Source organism: Rhinatrema bivittatum, chromosome 2, assembly GCF_901001135.1.
Source record: "Rhinatrema bivittatum chromosome 2, aRhiBiv1.1, whole genome shotgun sequence".
NCBI classification, from domain to species: domain Eukaryota; kingdom Metazoa; phylum Chordata; class Amphibia; order Gymnophiona; family Rhinatrematidae; genus Rhinatrema; species Rhinatrema bivittatum.
This window is the reverse complement of record NC_042616.1, coordinates 700017533-700027795: the sequence shown is the minus strand read 5'-3', so window position 1 is coordinate 700027795 and position 10263 is coordinate 700017533. Positions and strand designations below refer to the sequence as shown.

The window sequence follows — 10263 nt, the reverse complement described above, 5'->3', positions numbered from 1 at the left end:
ATGGAATACACTTTCACCATAAAAGCAAGCAGAAGGCAAAATCAATTCTTTAGTTATATTCCTACATTTTTATCCCTGGAAAATAGCACAAATTAGGAACCAGTTTCCATATAAATAGAAATAAAGGTCAATGACAAGTTTAGGTACTGCTTTTTGGGACTGGTTTTGGAGAGCTCTGCTCCCTTCATTCCAGTCTCTGCAGGGACCTGATGAAGGGAGAGCAGCTTTCCAAATCCACTCACAAATATATAGAATCAGTCCAATAAAATGGTGTCACCTACAATGACTTTTTTGGTCTTTATTTCTACATTTGCAAGTAAACTTACAAGCCAACCATAACACTTTTATAGAAATAGACTATTTTAGAATCCTTTATTTTTTTTGTGCCAAATGTTATACAGTATCTGGAGCAAAAACATGTTCATTATTTTCTTCACTTTTTCTTGCTTTGTACATGTTGCAAAAATCTTAAATTAGAGAGATTGTAAGGCTGAGGAGACATACTGGTGAGAATGTGTCCTTTGCTCCTTCTGAACTAATAGATTGTGGGTCCCAAAGAAACATACACATTCTCTCAGTATTATACAGGGACACTACATGCAAAACCTAACAATCTAGTAACATAGCAGCACAGTGATACGTAGCCAGGCCTCCCAATCTTCTCACTTTACAGCTACTGATTGAAATTCACTTCTGTTTCATTCTTCCCCATTAAGAAATGGTACAAAAGTGCAAGTGACTAAGTGAGAGCATGAAAATAAAGCAGGAACAAAATCAAGTGAGAAAAAATAGAAAAAAGCATAGCTCTCATTTTTAGGAAGTACTTGAGCTGCTTTTCTATACAAGTGTCCACATTAAAGAGCAAAAAAAGTTATAGGTCAGATTATTAGATTGAAAGATTCAAAACTTTGTGCTGAACACAAATAGGAAAAATACAAATGGAAAAGTGACCCCCCCCAAAAAAAATAAATACTATAAAAGGAGGGGCTGGGGTCCTGATTAAGGATCACCTCAGAATCTGACGAAGCACAAAAGGCAAAAACAATTCCCCAATTCATTCCTATCGGTATTCTAATGATTAGCAATGACCTGTTCCCTGCCCACAAAGTGTTACCCAAATGCAATTGCTTTGCAAACTGCTTTACAAAAGTTCATTCTGTTTTAATGGGCGGTAAACCAAACCACCTCACAGTGCCTACCAACACCTGGCACTGCATCAAAGCTTAATGCAGCTTCCACTTTGCTGGCACCTTTTTAATATTCATGATTCACTGACTGAATGCACAGAATGGTAACTTGTCAAGACGCACAAAGCCACTGTGTTGACTCTGGTAGGCCATTGTAGAAATCAGCGTGGCTCATCATGGAATCCAGTAGCAATGCCCCAACACTTGCAGCCTTCCACTGCTATTTCCAAAATTATTAAAACCTACCATATTAGTACATAAAGAGGAGTGGGGGGAAAAAAAAAAAAAGGAGCATTTTTTGTTTTTCAGGCTACAAAATGATTTAGCTGCAGAGGCATGAAGGGACTGTGTTGTCATGACCATTAGGTGGCAATCCTGAAGAAGCAGCACACATTGATACTGCTCAGTCATTTAAATGCTAAATGTCGCCACTGTTTATTATCAGAAAAAGCCTGACAAAACAGAGCTCATCAAAAGTTAGCCCCGGCCATTTTTTTTCTTTTACAAACAGAAAGTCTGCAGGCAAATCAAGAACAAAGTTCTCCTAGGTAAGGAGAATGTTTTCTTCATCACTGCATTTTTCTTCCATTTTGTACTGAAAAGCCTCAGTAATTAAATACTAATTTTAATCATGTCATAATAGATCAATTCCTGGGGTAAGCAGATTGTCTCTGTTGATGATACAATTCCATTTATGTTCTACATTTCACAAAAGTATTTTTTTATGGCATGATTACTAACACATGGTCTAAAAGACACACAAGCCAAAAGGTAATTTTTCTAATTTCCAATATATAGTCAAACCTTTTCAATATTTTTTTCTGAACACAAAAGTCTCTCAATAGTAACTTCCTGTTTCTGATCATCACCGTGACAAAAAACTTCAAAGTGTTTCTCATAAGCTAATCAAATAACATCAACTACTAGCCAATGTCAGTAGCTGTGTCCTCAAGGCATTCCACAGAATTATAATGCTCTCCTAATCCATAAGCATGGCGCATATACCTAAAAAGAAACAAGATAAGAATGAAAACAATGCTTATACATTGATTTTCTAGTGTTTTTCAAGTTTCAGCTTCCTGAAAATTACTTCACCTTTATTAGATAGAGGTCATTTTCAAAAGGATGGGGATCAAGTTCATGCTGTACCTTCTTAGCAAGTTTATAACCATCTGTTATCTTTTGCGAATAGCCCAACAGATTGAACCATTGCTATAATATTTTCAGCTCTGGTTAAGAAGCACTAAAAATATAGAATCTCTCAACCAATAAATAGATTAATTGTATTTCCTAATAATTATTAGACTCTTAAAGCATAAGGGGGTTGTCTTCATTCCTACATATCACCATTTTATTTCCCACAAAGTCAGGCTGACCGGTTTGAGTTTCTGTAGTGCATAATGTCCTGGTATATTTAGAACTCAATTTAAAAAACTTTCATGCATCCATCGATAACTGTCCATAATTAGGTTCTATTTGCAAAAAGGTTTGACAAAGAAAATCTGTAATAATATTCCTTATCTTCACAAGTTCTATGTATCTTAACTCACTCAACACATCTTACATGTAAGGGCATTACAGAAACCTATTGAGAGTTATTGGATGTTTCAGGGCATGAAATTACAGGTCCAGCTACACAAATAAAAAAAAAAATTGCTCTACAGACTTTTCCACAGAGATTAGCAGAGGGGAGGGGGCAAGAAATGCATGCAATATTTCCTAGTAGATGTGATAGTGCCTCAAACTACCTTTAAGCAAAGCCAGAAGAATGCTGGGATGCATAGAGAGGAATATCGAGTAAGAAAAGGGAAGTGATTATCCCCTTGTACAGATCCTTGGTGAGGCCACACCTGGAGTACTGTGTTCAGTTCTGGAGACCGTATCTACAAAGAGACAAGGACAAGATGGAAGCGGTACAGAGAAGGGCGACCAGGAAGGTGGAGGGTCTTCATAGGATGACATACGAGGAGAGATTGAAGAATCTAAATATGTACTCCCTGGAGGAAAGGAGGAGCAGGGGTGATATGATTCAGACTTTCAGATACATGAAAAACTTTAATGATCCAAAGACAACGACAAACCTTTTCCGTCAGAAAAAAAATCAGCAGAACCAGAGGTCACGAGCTGAGGCTCCAGGGAGGAAGACTAAGAACCAATGTCAGGAAGTATTTCTTCACGGAAAGGGTGGTGGATGCCTGGAATGCCCTTCCGGAGGAAGTGGTGAAGTCTAAAACTGTGAACGACTTCAAAGGGGCGTGGGATAAACATTGTGGATCCATCAAGTCTAGAGGGCGTGAATAAAGTGGAGACATTGAAACACTGCACGGAGCGGCAGTAGCCACAGAGGCATTCACGGAGCGGGATGCCAGTGGCCAGTAGTTGGTGTTCCACCTTCACGGAGCGGAAGGATGGAGGGCTGCTATTTCCAAAAAAAAAAAAAATAAAACAAAACAAAAAAATAAAAACAGGGGTGGGTAAGAGTATGGGGCAAGCGGGTGGCCTGCTTGTTACAGCGGTCGCTACCCCTAATTGAGCTGGATGTCACTTGGATGCAGATACAGAGCTGCTCTCTAAATTGGGTGGAGGGGAATTAGGGCTGGAGGGTACTGGAAGCCAATAGTAACAGGTGGGAGAGAGAAAAAGGGAAAAAAAAATGGATAAAGTGCGTAGCTTGCTGGGCAGACTTGATGGGCCGTTTGGTCTTCTGCTGCCGTCATTTCTATGTTTCTATATGTAAGGTGCATTGACGCAAGACGCAATTTGCCAGAAAAATTAATACTCTGCTTCCTTGTTCTCCTAGATTTTCATTCTGTCTTCCTGCTGCTTCCTCTCCAAAGTCCTCTTCCCCTTCATTTCCTCCAATAGATTCTCTGACCGATCTCAGCCTCATTTGTGCTCCTTTTCATTCCTGTTCTACCCTGAACTGGAACATTTCCATTCTGCAGCACTGAAGAGCCCCAGACCCTCCTCCTCCTGAGCCCGAAGTATAATAAGGTGTGTGTTAAAACTGTGTGCTGAAATTCAGTGTACAGTTAACACACACACTAGAAAATAATTGAACTTCTGCTGTAGTAAGCTAATGCATCAGGCATTAAAGAAAAAGGCACATTAACCTAAAAATAAAAAATGCATGCATAAAAATGATTCATGTGGGTCCTGTGCTTGAGATTAATGTGAAGAAACTGATTTGTGCATGTAAACCATAATGCTTTCAGTAGCATCGAATTTCCATGTGAGGGAGGCAATCCAATAGGCACAGGTCTATGCACAAACCTCACTGAATTTGGAGTAAAGCATGTACACCAAAAAAGTACACTCAGTTGGGATAACGCTGTGTGCTCTGCTGAGCGCATCTTATTTCATCGGGTCCTTTTTCTTTGCTTTTACTCCTTGTTCTCTCTCCAACCCAGTTGCAGATTTACTCACTTAGGCCCACCTCTGTTACTTAGAATCCTTCTGTAATTTTTTTTCATCAAAATAAAGTGGTTCCCGTATTTTCTGTGTTTGTCTCTGTCTATGTATGTATGTATGTCTGCACTTGCTCCTTTCAGCAACTTGAAAAGAAACAAAAGGGGGCCTGAGCCACTGGCTACCTGGTGGATACCCTTTACATATTCCATATATATATTATGTTCAAATCCCATTACTATTCCTTGTGATCTTGGCAAGTCACTTTACCCTCCACTGCCTCAGATACAAGTTTAGACCATATCTGGGGATAGGGAGATACTGAAAGTACTTGAATGCAATTTGCTTTGATATGCCAAAAGGCAGAATATAAAAAAAAATCTAAAATACAAATAAATAAAACCAATATTGAAGCTACCATATAGTGTCAAAGGATAGTTAAAGAAAACTTTTGAAAAGCCTTTAAAATTATTTACACATTCACCAGTATGCTAATTCCTTGGATCTGCAAGAATTTAAGCATGAGAACTGGGAGTTCCTCCAGGATCGTTTTGACTTATAAGACATCAGCCATCACACTCAAAGACAAACCCTGCTTCAATTTACAAATGTACTATGGGGCTGGCAACAGGAACTGGAGTTAGTGGCTCTCCCATCTCAATATTTAAAATATTTTTCCAGGATCCGTACCATTACTACTAATGTAGGCCTGCAGGAAATGTACTATAAGTTTCTCATGCAGATCATATGTATCTCGTAAACAAGCATGTGTTTGAAGGCTTTGCCAATCAGAGCGTTACCTGAAGTGTCAGACAGACTAGAGTTAATCAGGACACCAGCTTTGGTCATGCTCCATTGTTAAGAATTTTTGGGGTAAAGTGCAGCAGGAGTGTTTATACCTTTAGAAGGCCAGACTTTCTTTTGGATACTCTACATCAAATAGCCTTTAAAGATAAATTTATGAGGTTGTGGTTTAGAAAAGTGTTGTTGCTGACAAAGCAGGCCATCCTGCAGAAGTGGTTGTCTCCCAAAATTCTTATACAGCTGCGTCTTGCCATCCATCAATATATTATGAAACTACATGTCAAAAAAACCTGATGTGATAATTAAGCAAAAAAGTTTCTTAAAAGCTTGGGACTCTTATTTGCAATCGCTACCTCACTGGGTGAGAAGTCTAAATGTAAATACAGCACAGCGAGAGAGATGAGTCGGTTTTATAATTCTTGCCTGCCTTATGGTTTTACCTGCAAAGTGTTAGAGGGAGGGAGGGTGAGGTTAGGGGTGTTTATATTTCATGTATCACGTGTATCTGATTTGGTTTGTGGAATTGGGAAGGGTCACACCTACATATAATTGTTATAATGCATCAATTCTGTATTAAACAAATAAAAAGATTTGAAGTAAAAAAACTAACACTAAACAAAAATAAGAGGGTAAGTATCATGGGAGTTGGGTAAGACAATAAGTGTAGCTTTAGTCTTTAAAAAGACTATCTGAAGATTTCAGTGCTGCCCTGTATGGGTCCAGTTCTCTGGACTAAGCAAGTTGGCTCAGCTTATGATAGAACTGGCCAGAATTAAAGAGGCTTTTTCAGAATACCCAAACTTTTGCAAGTCTTCTTGTCTTCTCCCACACCCTCAAAGGATCCACAGGACTAGAAAGAAATGGATTACTGTAGGTAATGTCATTACAGAATGCCTTTACAGCATTAGCAGTAGGAAAAATGCTAACAAAGGTATCTGAAGTGAGCATAGAACTGATGGAAGAAAACCAGCAGAGTTAAACATTTGCCACCTAACACTTTCTTCCTTCAGGGTGATAATACATGAAAGCAATTGCATCCTCTTCCTGTCCTGTTGCTTTTAAAGAGCAACTAAAAAGATCAAAGGGAGGAGGTGGCCACAGAATTCCTACACAGAATCTCAATATAAAAATTGTTCTGACATTCCTCACAGAGGCTAAATTGGATGGGCAAACTTCTTAAAGCAACCAAGCAGATACTGGCAAAACTTGGAGATCTGCAGAAATCAACCAATGAGATCACTCAGTGCTCCACAGGTTTTTGCAGATCTTCCAAAATCCATGGCATGATTCGAGTTCAAACTGAATTGTTTCACATACCCCTAACGGCTACTACTATTAGATATGTTCACAATTTGCTCAAGTGCAATGGGCATGTCAAATTGGGTCTCAACAGTCAAAAGGGATCTGTTTTTAAAGCTGTACAATATTCATGAGATATTTGCATACAGAAATTCTAGCTCAAGGCTAGTGAACATATTTCTGCTATCCTAAAACTAGGCCTGATGCGACCCTCAAGAAATGCAGTTTAGCACTTCTACTTAAAAGTTAAAAAAAACAAAATATGAACTCCCTCATTCTCTATGGCAAAGTACCCTCTTAAAAGAAATCTGCATAAAAGAGTAACATTTTTACTTACACAAGTATGATAGGTTTGCTTGAATATTCCTCTCCAACAACAATGGGAGAAGAATCAGCTTGTACTACTTCAATTGGAGTTTGTAAAATGTGCGAGAGCGCTCTCAGCTGTGAGAGAGAAGACATCAGCATTTGAAGAGGCTGAGGTGCATATTGTAGCCTTTCATCAGTCATACTATTGTACATTCTTCCAAGGAATTACTAAGAGGATCCTGCTAGGTATTTGTGATCTGGATTGGCCACTGCTGGAAACAGGATACTGGGCTTGATGGACCTTTGGTCTGAACCAATATGGCTGTTTTTATGATGTGTGTGTAATTTTTACCAAACTCAGCCATATCTCTTCAGACCTTCCACTACTAAAAGAAAAACTGGCACCAGTTCATTCCTCAGCCAAAGCAGACATTTATGCCAGCTACGCAGTGACCTGGCATAAATGTCACCCACATTGCATTACAAAATGCAATACGGGTGGGTATGTGGCTGCAGAGCCAACTGCTATAATCCCTAGGTCTATATAATCTCACTATAACCACCATCAACCTGCATTTTACTCAAACCATAAATTAGATTTGACTTTTATTTTGTCATTTAGAATAGTACACAGAGGTGGTGGGATTATGAGATTTCATGAGTACCCACCCCTCAAGATTAGTGATCTTTATTGTTTTGGTCCAGTTCTCCAATATTACATCCTCAGCAGAATAATACTGCTGCAAGAAAAAACTCTATTCAATTTTATGATGAAATTAATGCCCCTGTAAAATACTATTAGCTATACATTTTAAATTATCTGGCACACACCCACTCAAAAACATACCACCCCTTCCCCTCACTCCCTGCACCAACACCACTTCCCTACTGCTGCCAACCCTGGCTTTAAATGTGGCAAATTTGCTGCCTCTGAGGGAAAAAGCAGCAGCCAAGTCCTGCAGTACCAATCCCAGACTTTTTAAATTTTAAATTTATAGCCAAGTATTTATTCAGCAACACTAAGATGCACAAAAACTTCAGATAAGGCTTCAGATCATTTTATTTTTGAAAAGGAAAAGTTCAACAAGAAGGTGAAATCATTTAGTTAAAAAATGTGTTTCTGAATGCAGCAAATATGCCTGTATAATCCCATTTTCTTCTTCTATATAAGAAAGTAAGTGATTTCACCAAACAAATCTGTTTATATAGCTGTGTTTACTAACACACACAAGGATACAGGTACTAATAGCAGAAAGCAATTTCATGAGATTCTGAGGCTGCACCCATCCTGCTCAGGTAGTAAAATACAGGCCAAAGCTCTCCATGCCATACCAGTTAGACAGTGAAACTTCCATCCTTTAAAAACATATGCACCCCCTGCGAAACACATCATTCTCATTCTGTAGCCAGCTCACTGCTACTGGAGAAATTACTTACCTGATAATTTCATTTTCTTTGGTGTAGACAGATAGTGTCACAACTTGTGGCAAAGGTACATTTCCTAGCACGTAGCCAGATGGACTCAGGACCAATGGATTATATGCTCCCCTGCTAGCAGATGGAGATGGAGTCAGGTTTCAAAGCTGATGTCACCCTGCAGTGACCTCACCCCACTGGGAAGCTCACTTCCCCTTACCCTGACAGGATCGGGAACGACGTCAGTATGGCGCACCGCGCAAGGAGACCGGAGGAAGCCTTACTGAAACCCCTCAGTCTCTGAATCGGAAGGAATCCTCTTCGCTCTCTTTTTTTTTTTTTTTTTTTTTTACACTTACCTGGGCTCAGTGCTTACCGACTGAGTACAGAGACTGTCTCCGGCTGCGAGGGGAGAGGGCTTTCACCATCACTACCTCGTTCGGCTTCCCGCATCCGCTGCCTTTCAGCTGCTTCAGCAGGAATGTCCATGCTGGGAACAGACTACGGGACCAAGGCACACCTCGGAGGGATCTCGGAAATCACCTCAGGAATTCTCAACTGGGGGAGGGATCTTTAGGTATCACCAAAGGAAGGCGGGGCTCAGTCTTTCTCCAATTTAAAAGTAGAATTTCTTCTTCTAAAAAAGGGTACAGCGATCCCAATAGGGAAAGCACGACATCTGCTGGAGATGGAGAGATACTGAAGGGCTGAGGTCACTGCAGGGGTGTATCTAGGTTGATGTCCGTTTTGAAGCCTGACTCAGTCTCCATCTGCTAGCAGGGGAGCATATAACCCATGGGTCCTGAGTCCATCTGGCTACATGCTAGGAAATGTACCTTTGCCACAAGTTGTGACACTATGTACTGGTCAATATGCCACTCTCTCAGTGCAACTAATCAATCTTCAAGTCTGCAAGTTTCCTAAAAGTCTCACAATATCCCTACATCAACCACAGCACACCAACAAGGATGACAACTAGTGGCTACCCTATAGCAAGGAGGGTCAAAGCTTACTGTTGACAAGTGAGGAGGTGGAAGAGGTTTAGAGCTCATTAGGGGCAATTTTAAGCTGCCCATTACAATTACAGGTCCAGGAGGGCACTGGAGAATGTTTAAAGAACAGGTGGCCTAGGGCACAGATCTCCATCTGCTGAATGTCCTCTTCACTTTAAAAGAAAGGGTAAAGCAAGGCAAATTTTACATAACTGACTAAAGATAAAACTCCAACATCTGACTTACCTCTAGCTGACCTCCCCATGCAGGTGTACTCACAATGTCATCACAGTATTTTTCAAATTCCTCTACAAAAAAAAAAAAAAAATCATAATGGATGAGCACACTAGTCAGTAATCTTTCCACCAGTTCAATGTGCTGAGAAGCCAGATATTGGGATTTTCAGGTTTACAGAACAAATAAAAACCTAGGGGTTCATTTTCAGTATTGCCCCTAAAAGCAGAGTAGTACAAGTAATTGGGGGCACACACAAAACCAACTCAATTTCCAAACAGAATACATACACAAATTGACCGACAGGCGGACTGCTATGTGGCTAAATATATGCACATAACTTTACCTGTTGTAAAACAGGGTGCAAAATTCTGAGCATAAATAGCATGCCATCCGCGTACATCACTCTTATTTTAAGTTATGCATGTAAATCTTAATATGTGCCCAAAAAACTTATTTGTGCATGTAATGAAATCATATGCTTACTTCTTGGGCAGCTGAAAATCCACATGGAGTGCATAGGTCCAAGTTATGCATCTAACTCCTTACTTTACGTTCCTAAATCCAGACTATGCTTTTGCACATTTGCTCCCTAATGACTAGAAGTTTTCAAC

The 10263-nt window shown here is 39.8% G+C and overlaps 1 protein-coding gene across 3 annotated transcripts in view; it reads right to left on the bottom strand.

The window, feature by feature from the left end:
- Nucleotides 1–355: 355 nt before the first annotated feature.
- Nucleotides 356–10263, bottom strand: part of OTUD6B (OTU domain containing 6B) — an 81522-nt gene continuing 71614 nt past the window's right edge. For all 3 annotated transcript variants that reach the window (XM_029591652.1, XM_029591654.1, XM_029591653.1), the window contains exons 5-7: nucleotides 9662–9723; nucleotides 7036–7142; nucleotides 356–2192 (exon numbers count right to left, since the gene is read on the bottom strand). In XM_029591652.1, the coding sequence (XP_029447512.1) occupies nucleotides 2111–2192; nucleotides 7036–7142; nucleotides 9662–9723 (251 nt within the window). In that variant the 3' untranslated portion in view covers nucleotides 356–2110. The remainder of the gene's footprint in view (nucleotides 2193–7035; nucleotides 7143–9661; nucleotides 9724–10263) is intronic.